General features: G+C 40.1%; 1 protein-coding gene across 1 annotated transcript in view; it reads right to left on the minus strand.

Annotated features, from left to right (window-relative positions):
• The window catches only part of LOC139142838 (TGF-beta-activated kinase 1 and MAP3K7-binding protein 3-like), a 42,660-nt gene extending 19,583 nt beyond the window's left edge, over nt 1–23,077 (minus strand). The window contains 2 exon segments of the mRNA XM_070713005.1: nt 700–829; nt 22,940–23,077. Of these exon segments, the coding sequence (XP_070569106.1) occupies nt 700–795 (96 nt within the window). The 5' untranslated portion in view covers nt 796–829; nt 22,940–23,077.
• Between the last annotated feature and the right edge of the window lie 9 nt (nt 23,078–23,086).

A 23,086-nucleotide genomic window follows, 5' to 3' on the forward strand; every position in this document is an offset into this window, starting at 1 on the left:
CTTGCTATGTAGGTCAACCTTCCTACTGTTAACAATGGGGCAATACCACATGTACATACTGATGGTGAAATAGTTAACCACAGAAACAGAATATAGATTTTCAGTAACTATAATACCATAATGTACCTGGGGTAGCTTATCAAGCATTCTCAAATTATTTTTAGGTCAGCATCGTATATTATATTAATTCAAGTCACAATACGGGAATATATCAATTTAAAAGTAACTATCATTGTCAAAACACGCTCCCAAAAGACTTATTTCCAAGAAACATTAGTAAAAGTGCTGCATGGTGTTTACTACTCTACTATAGATGAGCCATAACACAGCTTTTAATTTATGGTCATGCTGGTACCACAGAATTCATGATTTCATCTGAAATTAAAAATTTAAGACTAGACTACTTCTGGGTTACTGAGGAGCTCTGCTAAAAAATTATTAATAACAGTAATCAGGATACCATGCGTTCACATACAGAAATTATGAAAGAAAATATTTTTGAAAAAATTTCTCTCAAAATTTTCAGCATAAGTGGCTGAAGCATAAGCTGGAAGCTTGAACTGTAGGCTGATACAGGTTGGAGGGATTAACTAAAGACTAACATGCCATCATGTCAACATGGCAGGATATGAAATCAAATGAGCTGAATTCATATAAAATCATATTTATGTCTTTATACAATATACGGTATCAACTTACTTGATGAATGGTTTGTGTTACAATGCCCTCTGGGATTTCTGGAAACCTATGTTTCAACGTCTGTAACATCCTCGTTTCCGAGTCACTTGTTGCCATCTTAATCTGCATATGTTGCTACAGTCACCAGTGTCTGTAATGTGAAAATATGACACTGGTCACTAAGAATGACTGAAAATGTTGGGAGTTGATAAATCCTTAACTTGTTTATCCATTTCCCTGTAAACGAGTCATTAACCTGTTCATCCCGTTTCCAAGTAACAAGTCATCGTTGATGACACAGTCCCCACTTGTTAATGGGTACTTTGATTACAAGTCCTCATAGAGGATAGAGTCCTCTTCATAATTAGGTCTGTGATAAAAATACTTTGATACAGATGCGCTCAATGGCCAAGAATGAGTTCCATGGTGATGAAAACATAAAACCAATGTAGGCCACCATCCTAAAGTTCATTAAATGAGTCAACTAGGAATTAATCAACAGGATGTTGCAAAACATTTTTGCATCCTATCATAACACTGATAGATTATCACTTGTACCATATTTTATAAAGTTCGATGCAGTGCTTCTGGACATTCACCCTAAAAACAAAAGTTCATCTTGTAAATTCAAATTGGCAATTAATTTAATTTATTGGATCGTATCACAAAACAAATCGACGTGCATATGTATGACATAGGTCAATGTCCTTGTACCAACTGTGAATAAAATCGGTTGAGATATGCCTGAGTTGTGGCTTCGTACATAAAAAAATCGTAACAAAATGGCCGCACGGCAGCCATATTGGATCGTATCACAAAACCAATTGACGTGCATATCTATGACATTGGTCAATGTCCTTTTACCAACTTTGAATAAAATGGGTTGAAACATGTCTGAGCTAGGTCTCTGTACATGAAAAAATCGTAATAAAATGGCCGTCTGGCAGCCATATTGGATCGTATCAGAAAACAAATCGACGTGCATATGTATGACATAGGTCAATGTCCTTGTACCAACTTTGTATAAAATCAGTTGAGATATGCCCGAGTAATGGCTTTGTACATGAAAAAATCGTAACAAAATGGCCGCAGGGCAGCCATATTGGATAGTATCACAAAACAAATTGACGTGCATATCTATGACATTGGTCAATGTCCTTGTACCAACTTTGAATAAAATGGTTTGAAACATGTCTGAGTTTAATGGCTCCGTACATGAAAAAATCGTAATAAAATGGCCGCCTGGCGACCATATTGGATCGTATCACAAAACAAATCAACGTGCATATCTATGACATTGGTCAATGTCATTTTACCAACTTTGAATAAAATCGGTTGAAAGATGTCTGAGCTAGGTCTCTGTACATGAAAAAATCGTAATAAAATGGCCGCACGGCAGCCATATTGGATAGCATCACAAAACCAATTGGCGTGCATATCTATGACATTGGTCAATGTACTTGTACCAACTTTGAATAAAATCGGTTGAAACATGTCTGAGTTATGGCTCTGTACATGAAAAAATCGTAATAAAATGGCCGCCTGGCGGCCATATTGGATCGTATCACAAATCAAATCAACGTGCATATGTATGACATATGAAGTAATCCTTGTATCAAGTTTGAATGAAATCGCTCCAGGCATCTCTGAGATATCTGCGTGAACGGACGGACAGACACACGCACGCACGGACGCACGCACGGACATGACCAAACCTATAAGTCCCCCCTGACGGTGTCCGTGGGGACTAACAAACTTTCTGCACCATGATAACTAGAAGAGGATTCTGTATACAGTGTGCATATTTGTGCCGATATCAGTTAATATTGCGCCTTTGCCATTAAACCTGTCTTTTTAATTTCACTTTTCTTGGTGCTGATTGTAGCTGTAGCCTTAAATCAAGACAGAATAATATGAAATACAGGGTCCTAGCTTCAATTATCTAGACTGGTTAAAATCTGCTAATTTTATTCAAATTCTGAGTATTTCACACAAAAAACTCACCATCAATGTTTTAATTTTTTTCCTGCCAAAGAGTCGCAGTTCACAATTAACAGACTTATGAATACTTATGAATATGAGATGTATGCTTAAAGCCTCAACTCTATTATCAGATTTATCTAGTATAAATATTATTTACTTGATGAAATATTCAATGGAAAACAAAATAATGACAAACTGTTAATGGGCTGTTGACACATTTGCTAATGTGAGAACCAGGGATTGAGAAGGGCACCTTTAAAAAAAACAAATTTTCCCTGTGACTGAATTCCTTGTCCTTGAACAACAGAGTCAAGGTTACAGTTTAGGGCTAGTAATGATTATTGATTTTGCAGGCATAATACGACGTTCTGGGGCTTGCATGTGAACTGGGCTATGAAACTGCGATGTGTTCTACATCAGTACAGGGTTTGATCTTGTCATGGAAACTCGAGGGGGAAATCAGTGGCAGACATCATGACTGTAACCACAAATCCAACACTGTGTGACTGACAATCAAGTCAACTAGAAGAGGAATTACACTGCAGAAGCTGATCAGTTTTGTTCATCAACTGTGGCATGATAACGAGTGTTTATGGAAGCACATCGGATAACAGAAATGATTTTCCTGCTTGACGGCCACGGGGTGGCATATGTAACTTCTTGAAAAGTCTCTACAGGCTTAGATTGAGTCTTTTTAAGTTATGCAAGCCACCAAGCTATATGAGCACAGCATAATGTAACAGTTGTTTTTGCTAAGTGCATTGTCGTGCAACTGGCCGGCATCAGCACCAATTTTACTGGTGATAAAATGAGGACGTGATGCGATTGCCAATAATTTACTGTTAAAAAGGCTACTTTCAGTGAACATGTTATTATTTGAAGCTGCGATACTCCAAATGTTTACCGATGCATATACAGTGGAAGTCATGGTAAATACAGGGAAATCGTAAAAAGCAGTCTTTAAGACACTCATCAAGTAAATGCACAGTGATGACTTCCACAGTTCAGTTTCACAATATAAATGTAAAGCAGGGAACAAATGGTTTCAAAGACCTGTCCTTGTACCACTGACAAGCAAGTGAATTATTACAGTATTTCATATAAATCATGGCTCTGTGAAAGCTGCCCGCATTCTGCCTTCATCAAGTGTCCTTGGATTGTTCATTTACCTCTGAGAGTAGGAATATATTCCCTGGATCTCTAAATTCCCATTTGTGATAATTCATGTTGTTTTACCGAAACAATATGCACGTTCTTGGTCACTGTCTTTGCGTCCATTGACCTTCTGAACTTTATTGTTTCTATTCATATGCAGATTACTTAAAATATGTGCATAACTAATTTTTGTCAGTAGTAGCATTGTGTTTTCAGTACTTTTTGTGAAGCTGAGGAATATCAATGATATGCGACGTTGCAAGCTGAAACCAATTCAGGCATGTTTGCCTATTTGGTCACATACAATACAATGAAAGAATTTTCCCGATACTCCATGCATCCATGTTTGGTTACCCTATCACTGAAAGCTTTTGTTAAAATTTCACAATATCAAGCTTGCAATGCCAATGCTGGTGTGATACGACTGTACACGATTTTATGAACTTTACACAGTTCCCTACTCAATTGCTGTATATGTTGCTCAGCAACCCTGTAACGTTTGTCCATAATGAAGATAGCATTCTTGGCCAGATGTCTATTGAACAGTCTCAGTGCAAAGAATACAGTAATTGTACAAACATGATTAATTTATTGTTCTATTGTACCTTGAAAAAATCTGATTAGATAATAAAAGAGATTTCTGTTTCAAAAAACTATCTGCATCAAAATCTCCATATTCAGGATTTCCCTGAAATACCAAAAACATTGAGAGCATGGAGTATAGTACCTGGCTATTAAATTTTACTTTAAACTGATATTTGAACTGATATACGCCATCAGTCAGTATTACAAAAATATTGTTAATTTTATGGAAAGATGTTTGAAATTTTCTCTTCATTTTTAAACAACAATTCGACAAACAAGGAAATATCAAATCAATATAAAACAGCTATGTAACATTAAAGTTCAGGCAATACCTCATTGTAGTATTCTAACAGAAACAATATACACTGAAAATTGATCATTTCATTTTAAAAGTTGATGGTTCTGTAGAGTACAGGTAAACAGGAGTGTTGAATTTCAAGTTCTGTACAAGTTTGGAGTAAAATGCACTTATCATACAGTGCACTGATAGTTTTGATTGAGGTGTACATTTACAATATTTCAATGACTAGACCTTTCTGATGGGTGTCAAATCTATTGATTGTTATTAAGAATAACCAATTTTATCATATTAACAAGTCATCGTTGATGACACAGTCCCCACTTGTTAATGGGTACTTTGATTACATGTCCTCAGAGAGGATAGAGTCCTCTTCATTAATTAGGTCTGTGATAAAATACTTTGATACAGATAGCGCTCAATGGCCAAGAATGACCTACATACAAAAAGACCTACATATGTATGACATAGGTTAATGTCCTTGTACCAACTTGAATAAAATCGTTTGAGATATGCCTGAGTATTATGGCTCTGTACATGAAAAAATCGTAACAAAATGGCCGCACGGCAGCCATATTGGATCGTATCACATAACAAATTGACATGCATATGTATGACAGTAGTCAATCTCCTTGTACCAACTTTGAATAAATTCGCTTGATACATGTCTGAGTATTACGGCTCTGTACATGAAAACATCGTAATAAAATGGCTGCCTAGCGGCCATATTGGATCGTATCACAAAACAAATAGACGTACATATGTATGACATAGGTCAATGTCCTTGTACCAACTTGGAATAAAATCGGTTGAGATATGCCTGAGTTTTGGCTCTATACATGAAAAAATTGTAATAAAATGACCGCCAGGCGGCCATATTGGATCGTATCACAAACAAATACACTTGCATATCTATGACATTGGTCAATGTCCTTGTACCAACTTTGAATAAAATTGGTTGAAACATGTCTGAGTTATGGCTCTGTACATGAAAAAATTGTAATAAAATGGCCGCCTGGCGGCCATATTGGATCGTATCACAAAACAAATTGACATGCATATCTATGACATTGGTCAATGTCCTTGTACCAACTTTGAATAAAATCGGTTGAGATATGCCTGAGTTATGGCTCTATACATGAAAAAATTGTAATAAAATGGCCACCAGGCGGCCATATTGAATTGTATCACAAAAAAAATCGACGTGCATATCTATGACATTGGTCAATGTCCTTGTACCAACTTTGAATAAAATTGGTTGAAACATGTCTGAGTTATGGCTCTGTACATGAAAAAATCGTAATAAAATGGCCGCCTGGCGGCCATATTGGATCGTATCACAAAACAAATTGACATGCATATCTATGACATTGGTCAATGTCCTTGTACCAACTTTGAATAAAATCGGTTGAAACATGTCAGAGGTATGGCTCTGTACATGAAAAAATCGTAATAAAATGGCCGCCAGGCGGCCATATTGGATCGTATCACAAAACAAATAGACTTGCATATCTATGACATTGGTCAATGTCCTTGTACCAACTTTGAATAAAATCGGTTGAAACATGTCAGAGTTATGGCTCTGTACATGAAAAAATTGTAATAAAATGGCCGCCAGGCGGCCATATTGGATCGTATCACAAACAAATAGACTTGCATATCTATGACATTGGTCAATGTCCTTGTACCAACTTTGAATAAAATTGGTTGAAACATGTCTGAGTTATGGCTCTGTACATGAAAAAATTGTAATAAAATGGCCGCCAGGCGGCCATATTGGATCGTATCACAAAACAAATACACTTGCATATCTATGACATTGGTCAATGTCCTTGTACCAACTTTGAATAAAATTGGTTGAAACATGTCTGAGTTATGGCTCTGTACATGAAAAAATTGTAATAAAATGGCCGCCTGGCGGCCATATTGGATCGTATCACAAAACAAATCGACATGCATATCTATGACACTGGTCAATGTCCTTGTACCAACTTTGAATAAAATCGGTTGAAACATGTCTGAGTTATGGCTCTGTACATGAAAATATCGTAATAAAATGGCCGCCTGGCGGCCATATTGGATCATATCACAAAACAAATCGACGTGCATCTGTATGACATATGAAGTAATCCTTGTACCAAGTTTGAATGAAATCGCTCCTTGCATCTCTGAGATATCTGCGTGAACGGACGGACGCACGGACGGACGGACGCACGCACGCACGGACGCACGCACGGACATGACCAAACCTATAAGTCCCCCCGGACGGTGTCCGTGGGGACTAACAAGTCCACACTCACTGTTGATAACAATGGGTTTGGGACAAACCATGCTGGTGAAAGGGTTATAAGATCTTCATACCAGGGTCACACAGACTGCATACAAAAATTGACACCAGCCACATGCAAGTCTGCATGCCTACGAAATATTTAGCATGTGACCAAGAAAGAAAACATACAGTGACATAGAGCTGGAAGTAGTATAACCATGCAATGATCATTTTCATAAAATGAAGGTACACAACACAGTACACTGGATATTTCTAATCGTATGCCTCGGAAGTAACATGTAATTAAAGAAAGATCATTAATTCTGCAGTTACACAGTGTGAATTCTTTTACAAAATAGGACAACTGTCACAGAGAAATGGTACTGACTACATGGTGTTGACAGTAACAAGGAAACCGTATACAATTGCAGTGTAGTTTACAAGTACCATGTTAATGATTACAGCTCTGAGAAGTGAGAGTACAAAATGGCAATGCTTGTGTGGCTGCGATGCGGCAAATATTTCAAGTGGCTTTGAAAAACATGTAATCTTTATCAACCTAAACTGGTGACAACAAGGAAATATGATTACCAAAATGTTAATAAACAAACCGCTTGATGTGTGCCTACACAAACCATTTGATTGGAACAAAACAGCACTGTAAATTTGTAACGAAACTTTTGAGTTTGTCTGTACAGGCTTTACACAACTTCTAAGCATGTTACAATAAAGTTGATACCAAACCCTAATTTGCCAGAAATTTGTAAATCTACAATTTATTTGTAACTCTTTCAATATATTACAATCAGATAATGATGTTGGTATTAGACAGAAAAATAATCCATATGTGCTCTACAGTTATTAACCTTTCAAATGCCAAAGTCCACTTTTGCTACCTTTAAGAATATGACGCAAAATATTTTTTTAGATAAAGACAATTTTTTTTCAGATTTTCCCCAACATTCCTATCATTAACTATTGCTAATGAAAGGTTATGTCCATTTGGTCCAAAATTATCATAATAATTACATAAAAATTCACAAATAACTGTAACATACTGCTACAAGCAGTAAAATCGTGGAGGGGCCATTTGCACAACTTAAAGGGGTTAAACGTGTTCACGTGTTCGTTGTCATTCTCATGACAATTTTTACAAAATGTAACATGTAAACTTTGTGCACAAAACTTACTATTGAAATCAGACTTTTTATTAGGACAAACATTAAAACAGTAATTATTAAATGTACTGAAAAACTAAACTGACAAGATTCTTATAAGAATTGTAAAGGAACACTCATAATATCTAATGACCTTTGAACTATTGAGGTCAAACTGACAGCTTCAACCTAGATTAAACATATCTCCATACAACCACTTGAGGAAGTGGCATGTGTACAAAAATAGCGTCAATGACACTGTAGCTCCCATCCTGGACTATTTAGTTTTTGTTCTCTGGTCAGATATTTGAACATGTGTGAAAGGGATAAAGTGCATGAAGTGAAAATACTTATATGAAATGTACTGGAGACAGTGAAATATGTTAATGTAATTATTCAGAATATAAAATGGAAAAAATACAGAATTAGATATATCGAATACTGTGATACAACCATTAACTCAACAAGTCATTTACAATGACATAGTCCCCACTTGTAATAGGAGTATTAGTCTTGATGGGGCAGGAAAATGTGGTCATTAAGAAGTATCACTGGAGTGTATATGTTCAGATCTATGGGCACATAGGTCTATGTCGTTGTTCCAATTTGAAACACATGAGGCATGTCTAAGTTATGGTTCTAAATCGGGAAAAAAGATCAGACCTCTAGCAGTATTGGCCAGCCAAGAAATACATATGCGCATTATAAATGAGGTACAAGATGTGACATCTTAAGGTCTAATATCCTATCAAAATTGGAGGGTATAGAACTTGTGGTTACTGAAATATGCATATATATGTATAATCAAGGTCAAAGGTCATCGAGGTCACATGACATTTTGAAAAAAAAAATTATATTGCTAATTAATCCCTATATGCCAAAAAATCAGATCTCCAGCTCTATTCGCTTGCCCAGAATTAGATGTGTACATAATTAATGAGGTAAAGCGTGTGTTGTCATAAGGTCTCCCATCCTACTAAATACAAAGGACATAGCACTTGTGGTTACTTATTTATTGACATAAACATATATTTTAGGTAAAAGGTCATCGAGATCACATGACATTTGGTCAAAAAATTTCTCTCCTATAGTTATCCCTATATACCAAAAATCAGACATCCAGCTCTATTGGCTCGCTCAGAATGAGATATGCACATAATTATTGAGGTACAGTATGTGGCGTCATAAGGTGTCCAATCATACCAAACATGAAGGGTGTAGCACTTGTGGTTACCGAGTTATGGAAAATATGTATATTTGAGGTCAAAGGTCACCGAGGTCACGTGACATTTTGTCAAAAAAATTGTTTTGCTAAGTTATCCCTATATACCAAAAATCAGACCTCTAGCTCTATTGGCTCGCTCAAAATTAGATATGTGCATAATTAATGAGGTACAATATGTGGCGTCATAAGCTGTCCCATCATACCAAACATGAAGGGAGTAGCACTTGTGGTTACTGAGTTATGGACAAATATGTATATTTGAGGTCAAAGGTCACCGAGGTCACGTGACATTTTGTCAAAAAAATTGTATTGCTAAGTTATCCCTATATACCAAAAATCAGACCTCTAGCTCTATTGGCTCGCTCAAAATTAGATATGCGCATAAGTAATGAGGTACAATATGTGGCGTCATAAGGTGTCCCATCATACCATACATGAAGGCTGTAGCACTTGTGGTTACTGAGTTATGGACAAATATGTATATTTGAGGTCAAAGGTCACTGAGGTCACGTGACATTTTGTCAAAAAAATTGTTTTGCTAAGTTATCCCTATATACCAAAAATCAGACCTCTAGCTCTATTGGCTCGCTCAAAATTAGATATGCACATAATTAATGAGGTACAATATGTGGCGTCATAAGGTGTCCCATCATACCATACATGAAGGCTGTACACTTGTGGTTACCGAGTTATGGACAAATATGTATATTTGAGGTCAAAGGTCACCGAGGTCACATGACATTTTGTCAAAAAAATTGTTTTGCTAAGTTATCCCTATATACCAAAAATCAGACCTCTAGCTCTATTGGCTCGCTCAAAATTAGATATGTGCATAATTGATGAGGTACAATTTGTGGCGTCATAAGCTGTCCCATCATACCATATATGAAGGGTGGTAGCACTTGTGGTTACTGAGTTATGGACAAATATGCATATTTGAGATCAAAGGTCATCAAGGTCACATGACATTTTGTCAAAATATCCGAGATATCTGCGTGAACGGATGGACTCACGGATGGACGAACAGACGGACATGACCCAATCTATAAGCTCACTGGACTTCATCCGTGGGGACTAAAAATTGTGTCACTGCATCCTTTTTGCAATATGAATACGATGAGAAACTAAATTTTTATTTTTTGTGGCCTTATACATGGGAGTCTATGGAGATCTGCCTTATACATGGGAGTCTATGGACGTGTCAACTAAAAATATGCAAATTTCACCACGATTTGCCCAAATTTGGGAAAGGTCACTCCTATGCACTTCCATACCAAGTTTCAAATCAATCGGATTTGTGGTTTCAGAGCAGGAGATTTTTTGACCAAAAATGGGAGAAAATTACAAAAAAATTCATGAAAAATAGCAAGTCCAAGATACTGACCCAAGATGCGCACAATCATTTCATGTCAGCCCAAAGTACTTACATGCTAATTTTTCATGTAATCTGCTCAGTGGTTATTGAGTTTTTTCAATTTTGACTGTTTTTACATTTTTTCACTTAATTTGCATATTTTTGGCAATGACAACTTCATTTGAACAAAACTCATCTACAGCCCATTATCCATGTACACACCAAATATCAAGATGAAATGTACAGCGGTTTTGGAGTTTTTGATGTTGACGGACAGACATACAGACATACAGACATACAGACATACAGACATACAGACGTACAGACATACAGACATACAGACATACATACATACAGACATTTTCCTAGCCTATAAGAATAGCTTCCATTGCCATATATACATATGGCTATGGGAGCTATAGTGTGATGAACAATGAAAAAGCTGTACTCCTGATGCAATAGGCCCGATGCAATAGTGATCCCTAGGAGGTTACACACTGTCCAGAGAGTCAGACACTGTAGACCAGTGACATCCACAGGAGCTGAAGGTGAAATGCTTCCACACTATAGCCATGGCCACCATAGCCACCATAGCAAACTAGTGAATCCTGACCACTGGGCCTTTTAACCCTTTGAGTGCTGTAATTTTTCTCACCAAAATTTTAGTGCAACATTTACCAGTTTTCATGAATTTTCTGTAAAGTTTTAAATAATTTGGACCAAATTGGATATCACATTTCATTGGCTACAATTTTAATCCAAATTTTGGCAAAAATCTGAAAAAATTGACTGGGGTACATTTTATAAAGGCAATAAAAATTGACTTTGGCGCTCAAAGGGTGAACTAGCAGATATCTGAACTCTTGATTAAAATTCAAATTTCTTTTGGTCACCCGTATTAACTCAACGAATATACCAAATACCAGTTATGTATGTGAATGTGTAAAGCACAAATATGTCAACACAGCCTGTACAGTACATGTATGTGCGCAATGTCTTTGTGTAATGTGTTTATGTTGTTGTTGATTACTGAACTTACAAACCTTACTTGTGAATCTGGACTAGTTTTCATTTATATTATTGTAAACAATGACACTGTATTCGCAAACGATGCACTGTGTTGGTCAGGCTATCACTTTGTATTCAACATGCTTACATGAGAGAGTAAGAAAATTGAACAAAGATCATAAGACTATCAAAAGTTACAGACAGATCCATACACACGTGTAGTACATACAGCAGCTTGACTGCTGACATATCTACATGGGAACAGGTCTTGGATCAGCCCACTTGCTGCTAGATTCAATGGTCACTATCAGGTCAAGTTAGCCACAAACTGGTGAAGCAAAGCATGTTCCATAAACCGTATGTGAGCACACTTAACATTTCAATAACCCAGTAAACATACATGAACTTGATTTTGTACACTGATTTACACTGAATTTGAATGACTTCAACCAAACCATACGACTATTAAAATACAAGTGCCAAATTGAATTTACTAGTAGTATGATTTTGATTGTATAAGCCTGTACGGTACATACTCATACTGGCATGCGAAAGGAAGTATGGATATCTGAAATATAACTATACACAACATACATGTACCAATTCATAAAATGAAAGCAGTTCAAATTTTGAGATCTTTGTGGGAAAAAAAAGGGTTGTGCGGTAATTATTGAATGAACACATGGTAAGTTGCAGAGCCAAATATTACAATCCAAAACGAAGAACAGCAATATATCAAACTTCAAGTCATGTCTATCAGAAGAGCAATGTGTCATAGTCGAATGAGTATTGAAATTCCAAGAATTACACAACTGAATGAAATGATTTATTTTGTGCTTGAGAGTTATCCAAGACAGCAAAGTGTGTACATGTATATTACTTAACCTCAGTGATTTTGGAGAGCTCTTACTCTTTCGAGAACACACCTAACGATTAGTATACTGGTATATTGCTACAATATACTGCATACAGATCATTAAAAGTTAATGATTAACATCCAAATATGACCTTGTGTTATGAAAATACAGCTGAAAAAGGGTGAAGTGTATTGAAGAAATTCTCAATGACGAAAAATTGAATAATTATTAACCCTTTTCCTGCCAAGTCGGTGAAAATCCGCTTGAAATTCGGTGTAGCTAGAATCTGAAGCAGCCACGGCCGTTATCCTGCCAAGGCGGTGGAAATCGGGCTACTTTTGGTACCCCCTTTCCTGCCTAGTCGACGGAACTACGTGTAGCAAACCCTTGCTCGCGCTAGGGGTCGTTCGAGGACAGGTTTTGGGCGAAGAACGGCGTTTGCTCTCGAAATGGGTTCACAGAGAGTCCAACGACAGGGAAAGGTGCGGAAGCTACTCAGCCAGTCCCCCACCCCGGTGGGGGACTGGTTTTTTTTGGGGGACGAGTAGCGTACTTGGCAGGTTAGCACGTTGACGTATTCTAGCGGAGTTTGGGTTAACTTGGCTCTGAGGCACTACATAGATTGCGGCCGAAATTGACCGTCTCGGCAACGCTAATCTGTAAGGCAACCGCCTAAGACCGCCTCAGCTGGCGGTGCAATTTTTGCCAATGGTGCGAGACGAAAATCACGGACTTGGTCCTGATTGACGGGAAGTGCGGACGGATTTGACGGACTCGGCTTTCTCGAAGGCAACCGCCTAAGACCGCCTCAGCTGGCGGTGCAATTTTTTGCCAATGGTGCGAGACGAAAATCACGGACTTGGTCCTGATTGACGGGAAGTGCGGACGGATTTGACGGACTCGGCTTGATTAGTCCCTGACATGGAACTGATCCGAACGGACTTGAGCGACATTTGTGAAGGGTAACCACCGCTTTTAACCGACTTGTTACCTTCTCGAAAAGACTACCCACTCAGATGTCGGACGTTGTCGGCTGCACTTGGCTCTAGACGTTCAAGCCGTGCAACGAAACACACCGCCTCAGCCTTGCCATTCAGGAACATGGCCTCAAAATTTGATACCATTGTTCACCGACTTGGCGGCTGCGGTTAGGTGCGTGAACCGTTGTTCACCGACTTGTTACGCCTATGTTGTCCCTGTGAAGTTCGGCTAACGGCCGAGTCTAACGGGAGTTGGCAGACCTGTGTTTGGTTTATACCGTAGTATGACCGACTCAGGTAGAGGTACCTGTCGGTATATTCCGAGTTTTACGCACTCGGGCGTCAATGACGGGTCGTCATCACCGCTGATGACGTAGACGTGCTGGCCACGTTATTTGAAGGAGCCATGTTTGCCCAACGGACGAGGCCGAGACAGCCGTTGACAATTTTGGCATCCTTCATCTTTGACCGCCTTAGTTGGGTAAGCCGCTCGGCAGGCGACGGTTATGACCTAAACAAGCCGCTGAAGCACTGTTCGTTGCCGTACAAGAACGAGACGGCCAGTCCATTACTGCTTAATGAGCAATCTGTCGGGTTGGCTTGTCACCGACTTGGATGACAATACGCCCTGCGCAGGCGTACTTAGAAGGGACATGAGGTTAAAGATACGGGTTTCCCACCCGTACTAAACATGGGCTTGGGCCAACGTCCTTGGGTGGCAGGTGCGCATGCCACGTACCCAGCTGGACGGAATGTCAAGTTGAGATGCTAATGACATTGACTATGTTATGCTAAGTGCTCGAGGGATTTGCATCGCAAATGAGTATTATTAGCATATCAAATGGTGCGGACAGGCAATTTACATGACGGGTAGGAATGTCAGCGCCGGTTGGTGGACTGATTGCCGTAGGTCCATTATAATAACAGGTGGTTGCATATATTAACACCCCTGCGTCCAATCATGTCCAGGGCTTTGTTTCCCTGTGGCTTTAAAAGGGAGGGACCTGCTAGTCTGTCGACACTGTTCCAGACATGAGCTTGACGGACCGCAAAAGTTTTCTGAAGGCGAGCAGACGACTGAAGCTCAAAGATGCAGAGTCTCCGGGCGGTAGTGGTAGCGATCGTTGTGATGTCCCTAGTAAACGTTCTAAGAAGTCGGGCAAGAAACGCTCCCGTAAGGCGAAGCCATCTCCGGCTGAAAAACCCAGTGGTAAGCGTAAACGTAAGACCGATCGTTCTGCCGATGAGGATGATGACGGGTCACCGGTTGCCAGTGGTTCTCACCCGGCTGCTCCGGGAGAGACTACTTCACCTGCAGAGACTACATCTGCTCTTGTGGGAGATACTTCACCTGCACAGACACGTCTGCTGCTGCTAGTGAGACAGTGAGTAATGAGACGGCTGATGCCATTGGTTCTCCCCCGGCTGCTCCGGGAGAGACACCACCTGTTGCTACTATGAGCCCTCATCCTGCGTCAGGAGAGGTTCCTGTGCCCAGTGCGAAAGAGCTTGAGTCCTCGTCATCAGCAGAGGCTGCCGAGCCCGCTCCTGCCATAGTTTCGTGTGCTGCGATGTCCCCGCCGAAAAGATAGTGCGGAGGGTTCGTTATCAGGATAGCCCACCTGATTTTGAGCCAGATATGATCCTTGATGCCGCTACGGGCGAGTTCAGGCCCAGACGCCCAGACGACGGTGATATCACCGCTGAGTCCGACTCGGAGGTTGACGAGGATGCGGCAGAGGACGATGACTTTTATGACAGGCAGTACGTAGGTGAGGCAAGCTCTGACGACGATGATGACGTTGCTGCTGTGTTGGCGGAGGACGACACCCCTCCTGTCTGGCGTATGTCGGAGACTACCGATGCTAATATATTTGAGGAGACCATTTTGACCATGAGAGAGGACCGACTTTCACCTTGCCCAGCCACGCCCGTGAGCTCGATTACTTTTTTAAGTTTATTCCAGCTACACTGATCAGATTGGCCAAGGACGAGACTAATAAATACGCCAAATTCCACCAGCGACATATCGCTAGGAAATAGATAAATACTGGCGTAACGCTGACTACCGAGAGGTGCAGGCGTTCATTGGCGTCTTAGTCTGTATGGGTATCGACCGTAAATCATCAGTGGAGGATTATTGGTCTAGCGATCCCTTTCTGAGAAACCAGGGTATTTCTACTGTGATTACCCGCAGTCGCTTTCAGCAGCTTATGCGATACTTTCATCTGGCAGACCCAGAGAACGATCCACGTCGTGATCCTGATGAGGCACGCCGCCGACGTCGGTGTCAGGAGGATCCCCTGTATAAATCAATCCATGGATGGAGCCCATAGTTGACCGGTGCGTAAATAATTATAAGATGGGTAGAGAGATCTCCATCGACGAGGGCATGGTGCGATTTAAGGGCCGTTCTAAATTTAAGCAGAGATTACCGCATAAGCCTGATCGAGACGGTTTCAAGATATGGCAGCTGTGCGACTCCACCACTGCATACATAGCTAACTTTGCACCGTACCTAGGTGTGAAATATCGGGATCGGACTGATGGGAGACGGCAGGAGCGAGGTGTGGTGAAAAGAATTACGATGGAGCTGGTCCAGCCATTCTGTGGATATAATCACAGCCTATCTGTGATAGCCTGTTTAGCACGGTCGTTACTGCTAGAGAGCTGATGGAGACCGGGATCTACATGGTCGGGAGTTTTAACCGCCGTAATCGTCGCACCATGCCCCCTCAATTAATTCCGCCGGGTAAGAGGAAGCGCCTTCCTCTGTCTGTTGGGGATATGAAAGCCACGACCAGAACGGACTCTCGTCTTAACATCACTGCTTATCAGGATAGTAACGCTCAGGTGCTGATCTTGAATACGGTCTATCCACCCTTGGAGTGCGTGCCAGTGGGGGAGGGAGACGAGCGGCGACAAGTGCCTCTGTCGCTGTATAATTATCGCCGGTACATGGGAGGCGTCGACCGAGCCAACCAGAAGCGCAAGTACTTTCACACTGGGCGCAAGAACCACAGATGGTGGACATATCTGGCATGTTACCTGATTGATGTTGCCCTGGTAAATGCATATATATGCTTCAAGCATGTACACCCTGATAGTAAGCTGACCCATAAGATGTTTCATCTGCGTGTCGGGAAACAACTCATTGGCGGTTATTGTGGCAGATCGCAGCCCAGTGTGAGAGAGGTCGAGGCCACTGTTTCTCTTGCCTCGTACATCAATCCCAAAATCAGCCGATGCACGTTGTCAGCCGTTTGGAGGGGCGGCAGAAATGCTGTAAAGTATGTAGCAGAGAGGGTAAGACCACTGCGAGCGGACGACTGTCTGAGACGTCCAAAGGATGTAGTCTGTGCGGGGTTCATCTTCACGAGGGCGAGTGTTTTGCGGCTTTTCATCATCGCATGATGCTACGAGGTAAGAGGAGCATTGGCGTGCAGACCTCTACTCACACAGCCCCGACGACACCCATCAGCAAGAGAACCCGACGTAAATAACGGACAGGGACAGCTTCGCCTAACAGTGGCTTGACTGTATTCTTAACACGGACCATGATCACATTTTGAGCACGGTTGTGCCGTTTGTTTGTGCTTTACGATCCCGCTGATTGTAAATTGAAACACGGATTATTTTGTACAATCCCCCGATTGTAATCTTTGTAACACGGACCATGCACTCGGACGTCGAGACAGACTCTGAGATTTATTATTCGGCATAATGTAAATTATTCCCGAATAAAATACTATCTATGGATCGCATATTTTCGTTTGTTTTTGTTTAGACGGATTATTTTGTACAATTCCCCCTATTATAATTTTTGAAACACGGATCTGCCACCCCGATTGTAATTTTTGAAACACGGACCATGCACTCGGACGTCGAGACAGACTCCGAGATTTATTGTTCGGCATAATGTAAATTATTCCCGAATAAATACTATCTATGGATCGCATATTTTCGTTTGTTTTGTTTTTACCCCCCACTTTCGTTTTTGGCAGATCCGTAAGGACGCTATAGTAATGGATGAACGTGCGTTGTATCACGTGGGAGGGGCACAGCCCAACGGAGGCTGTGCTCGTGCGACGTAGACGTTGTACCAACCATCTGTCGTTGGGGTTAGTGCATAGAGCAGTTGCACTGTCCAGAGCTAAGGTGGTACAAAACTGCACCTTAGTAACAACTGCACAACTAACGTGTTAGGAAACGGTAACACTAACGAGCTAAGTGTTCACTGAACTGGCCAAACTACGTACACGCCTTCCTTCAATGGCGGAACTATGTCGTTGACACTACGTCAAAGCAGACTGCAATGTGCGACTCTTCCAAGTCGTTCAAAGTACGTGGCCAAGTGACACAACCCAGGGAAACAGGACAGGTTTGAGGGTGCTGCCGCACCCATAGCACTAACCCCTGGGTCTTCTACTAACCCACGAGAGAGGTGACGTTTCCCCGGTGTGGCCGTGCGTGCCGGCGAACGAGCTTTACTTCCGCGAAAGTAAGCTAGAAAAGGGCATAAAAGTGCACGTCCCCCGGGGCAAACAACGCCCGTGACCTCGTCATTTTCTGGACACAACCTCATCAGCGGTTGCCCCTCTATACGGGCATGCAAAATTTTTGAAGTCTAACACGTATATGGTCGGTAATCGTACCCCGAAAATGCGGTATTTTCCCGCCAAATGCCTGGCAGGAAAGCGTGCAGGAGAGCCTATCTTCTGTAGACACGGAAAAGGGGGCCGGTTTTGACCGACTTGGCAGGATAACGGACAGGGGCGCTCGGCAGGAAAAGGGTTAATAAATCAATGAATTACTCTCTATGTTCCTGTTCTATAACAATTGCAGTAAATCAACACAGGACAATTTGTGCAAACGTTTTAAGGCATCCTTTTTTACAAAGTGGGCCAGGAATGAATGCAGTCAATTGCACAGTATATGCTCAACAAATTGTACAGGGACAAATCAATGTGTACAATGTACTGCATCAGTCCTATCGTAACTCTTCACAGTTTCAAAGGAGGCCCTTTCCAAATGTACAATTGGAATTGCAAACAATGCAGTATAGCAAGAAGATGCTTCTGAGAGGATTATGAAGATTCAAACAACCATGATACAAGTAATAAATTGTTCCCTTTTGACAAAGGTAACACTGGAGTAATAAAACTTCTTTTTAAATATTGGTTGGTAAACACTTTTAGATAATTACTGTACAATCTTTCACATCACTGCAATCAGTGAACACATTTTCTGAGATCACTTCGACTCATGTCAGTACATATGAAGTGGACATGGCAATTAGGTATTTCTACATGTTAATAAATTTCTCTGAAGAATAAACAGGCTTTTAGAAGACCCAAATAAATCATAAAATGTGACAGGCATTCTAGCTTGTTATTGAATCAGCTCATATATTATGGTTCTGTCACCACTTAACAGTGAATTTTATTCAGTTCTTGGAAAAACACCACAGCCATGACTATTTGCAAAGCTGTAGACAAAATATATTCAATGTTTGGTGACAATTGTTTATATAACCAGAGTTGGTGCCGATGAGAATAATAAGGTCATCTGTCCCGAATACAAAACATGTTAGGACATTTGAGTTCCATGAATTCATCACAAGAAAATGTGCTAGAACATTCAAGTTCCATGCATCATGAAATAATGAATGGATGTGGCACACCTGAAAAACACTGGGTAAGTCTCTATTACGAAAACAGTAGCGATTTCTTAGGGAGCTTCCCATAGATTTGTGAGGCAAAAGTACCCCCTAGCATTAAGCTGATTTGCAAAACTGTTCAGTATGGACCCAGTGTTCTTCAGCTTTGCCAATACAACACATTGACATTGTGACACAATTGAATTTTCCTAGGGGGGCCTGCTATAGCTTTGTGAAGCAATGGACCCTCTAGCATTACACAGATTTGTAAAACTGTTCAGTATGTACCCTGTGTTGTTCAGCTTTGCCAATACAACACACTGACATTATGATAAAATTAAATTTTCTCAGGAGCCAAGTAGTCTTCAGTCTTGCCTTGGAAGCCAATTATTGTTTTATCAAAATTGTCAGGGATTGTACATAGAACATTTAGTATAATCTTCTGCAATTTCCTGAAATCAAATCGCAACCTGAACCACTGATACCAGAACCACACCTGAGCTATGTCAATGCAATCCAACTAAATAGGGCAATCATTTATATTTGAAGTAGCGGTATCGTATGATATTTCATTGTCAGTCAAACTTTCCATTATTATCTATATTCTCTATACACCGTTTTCACACAATTTACCATGCACTGACTATGCCTGAATTTCTGAACGGTTGTTGCTGGATATCCTTAGAAACAAGTTGAAAATGAATCGTGCATGTAAACTACTTTACATCCTGTTTGATTCAGTGCGTTGATTATTGCTTATCAGGTTGCATTATTCAAAATTGACATAAAAATCAAGGTACCTGGAATATCAGTCTGACAAACACGGCTGTGACATACACTACTTTCATGGACAAATCATTCAAATTCAAGATACTTACGTATTTTTTAGCTAGTCTAGCAAGCAAGAACTATGTTGATGTGCGCTTTCTGCAGGCTTTATCTAATTGTTCCATCTGATAAAGATGAAATATAGGATACGTTATGCTTTACTGGTTTCACCCAACCTGACCTTACAACAATCAGGATGAAGTGTAAATAAGGCATTTAATTCTGTTATCCCTGTCATCTTGATCAAACAAGCAAAACAAATTTATCTTAAAAAATTAACTTTCCAAAGAATTATACAGAGATGTTTCTATTATTTGCCAAGCTAACTCAAAAGTCATGTTGACAAATTCACCTAATCTAAGATGTGGCTAAATCAAGATAGTTTGTGATGGGCAATTAATCAGTGTTGAGATTCATTAGGTGGTCCTCTGGCCTTTTACCGTACAGTGATAAACCTTCAAAAGCATTGACTGGTCTTCAGGACAACCAAAATGGCAAATTTCAGCAAATTCATGGTGTTAGACGTTTGGCCAGCGTATATGCTCACCCCTGCAATCTAGTAGTAGCATTATGTATGAATACACTTTTGTATAGCTTTTTCGTGATTAAAAAATTGTCATAATATGAGAATAAATGAATCCTACCTGTGCAGAATTGAAAATCATTGTGATAAAATGAGAAGTTAAATGAAGGACATCAAACCATGAACTACACTGGTCAAGATAGTCATAGTCATCTGCCACCTTGTACATGAACACTTTGTCAATTGCTGCCTTTCCAACACAACGGCTTCCTTATAAACTCTGTACCCTGATTCTACATGCTCTACACAAGGATGTATCTACAAGTCATTAACCCTATTTGGCTGTAAATCTCCACATGTCACGCATTATCAGGGGTCAGGGTTCACACAGTAGATCATAGCTCAAATCATGGAATTCCCATTTTGTTTCAAACATGGAAAACAGCACCCCCTTCCGTTTAACCTCTGAAAATGTTGAACAAGTAGTCAAACATGGTGGTCATCTGTTAACATATAACACACCTTTTGCTGATAACCTGGTACGAAACATCACTGGCGTATAACTTTCTCTTGATGTGACACAATTGTTTTCAACATAGGCAACAGTATAGAGTTAATGTATAGAATTTCAACACATTCATAGATTTCTCAGAGGAGACATGTGTAAGAATATTTTATGGAAGAGAGCACATTGTGCCAGAGACAGTGCCTACAAAAGTCAGTATGCTATAAAAAGCCTAGATTTCCGTTCACCTTCTGTTTCTAGAATGTATTAATTAACTAATCTGCTGGGTTTTATGAAAACCATTGTTCAGTTGTACCTGTTCTTGAAATAGGCATGTCCTTATTTGTTGTGAGTGAAAGACAAACTCAAAGACTGTATTGGGGGCCCGGGTCACTGACACTGCCAACACATCCTGATCTCCAGGACTTTCAGCATACTATTAATGGTTTCCTGTGTCCTCAAACTCTTGCTTTACATTCTTCACATTAAAATCAGGGAAATTCAGAGTGTCTCCCTGTGATTTTGCAATTATGCAATCAAAATCTACACAAAAATTGCATGTCCGGAATCAGAAGACTGAAATGAAACCAAGCAGAGGAAAATGTGACTTGTTTCCATTTCACTTTAGTGGTAGAAACCAATCATAAAATGCACACCCTTCCCTATTGTAAGTAAACTGCTACACCACAACAGTAAATCAATGGCTGGCCATATTCTGCAAAGATAAAACCAAATGAGGGCAAAAATGACCTCTGAAATATCATGACCTAAATTATTTCTGAAATGCTTGTTGGTGATTGATTCACATTTTAATCCTTTCACCCCTGTTTGGCCCATCAGATGATCCTAACTGTATTTTCAATAGGATGTTTGGATGCATAAACAAAGTTATGGGGATGAAGGACCAAAGGATGTCACTGGCTCAAATTGATCATTTTTTTACACCCAGTCAACCTTTTGGAAAATGGCTACCCTTTGTATTACACAAGAGGTCCTTGAAAAGGTATCTGTACTTCCTATTTTCTCATCAAGAGGTATACACATAAAATTGTTGATCTGAAGGATATGGCACATTTTGACATGTACAGCCTAAGGGGTGACGAACTCACAATGTGTTACATCACAGCAATCATACCAAATATGGAACTCAAACATACAAAAATTATCACTCTGAATTTTTCCAAGTGACTCTGACAGCTGTTATCTCAAAAGTGACACTCACCCTTTAGAGTTCTAAACATGATCATACGGCACATTAGATCTAGGACTTACAATTGAATCCACTGATCATGTACTAGAGTCTAGACTTCGCTTCGACGATCACACGTAGTGTTCACTGAATAACACCAAGCTTAAAGTCATGAGGTAACTTTTTTTGAAAACGTGCATGCTACGAACAGTGCCTTCCGGGATGGGTACAGCAGCGGTGTTTTTCATATAGATATAAAAAAGTGTAAGATTTTTTTTTTAAATTCTCAAGAGTCTCTTGAGAAAAGGTACAATAAAATTTTTGCTTCTCGTGACATACTATCACTGGGCCACATGTAAATAGTGGCCCAACCCACTATTTAGCCAATCACTTGACGGTATGTATGTAGTACGTTTGGAAATTAACAAATAATCCAACAAAGAATCGCGCTGTGTAAAACATCTCTTCAGTTACGAATCGACGTCTTCTTTCTAGTCATTAAGCTTTTGTGATCATATAACTACGTAAGTATTGGGAACAATACCGCAGTTGGACGAACACTTTAAACTTTTCAACTCCGCCTGACCAAGGACGGTACGCGGTGTAAAGATTTCGTCATGATTCCAGGGACAAGACTCCATTGCAACAATGTGATGACAACTGAAGTGATTAAAACATATAATTACCTTCTTAGCTACAAAGCGGGCATCGCGAAAGTCTTGTAATATTATTATCTCGTTGGAAAACCTGGAGTATTTTGCATATAACCGTCTGTAATTTTATTAGAACTGGACCGCAGGAAGTCGAGACATGGCCGACAACTTGTGAGCATG

This window comes from Ptychodera flava, chromosome 10 (assembly GCF_041260155.1).
Source record: "Ptychodera flava strain L36383 chromosome 10, AS_Pfla_20210202, whole genome shotgun sequence".
Taxonomy (NCBI): Eukaryota; Metazoa; Hemichordata; class Enteropneusta; family Ptychoderidae; genus Ptychodera; species Ptychodera flava.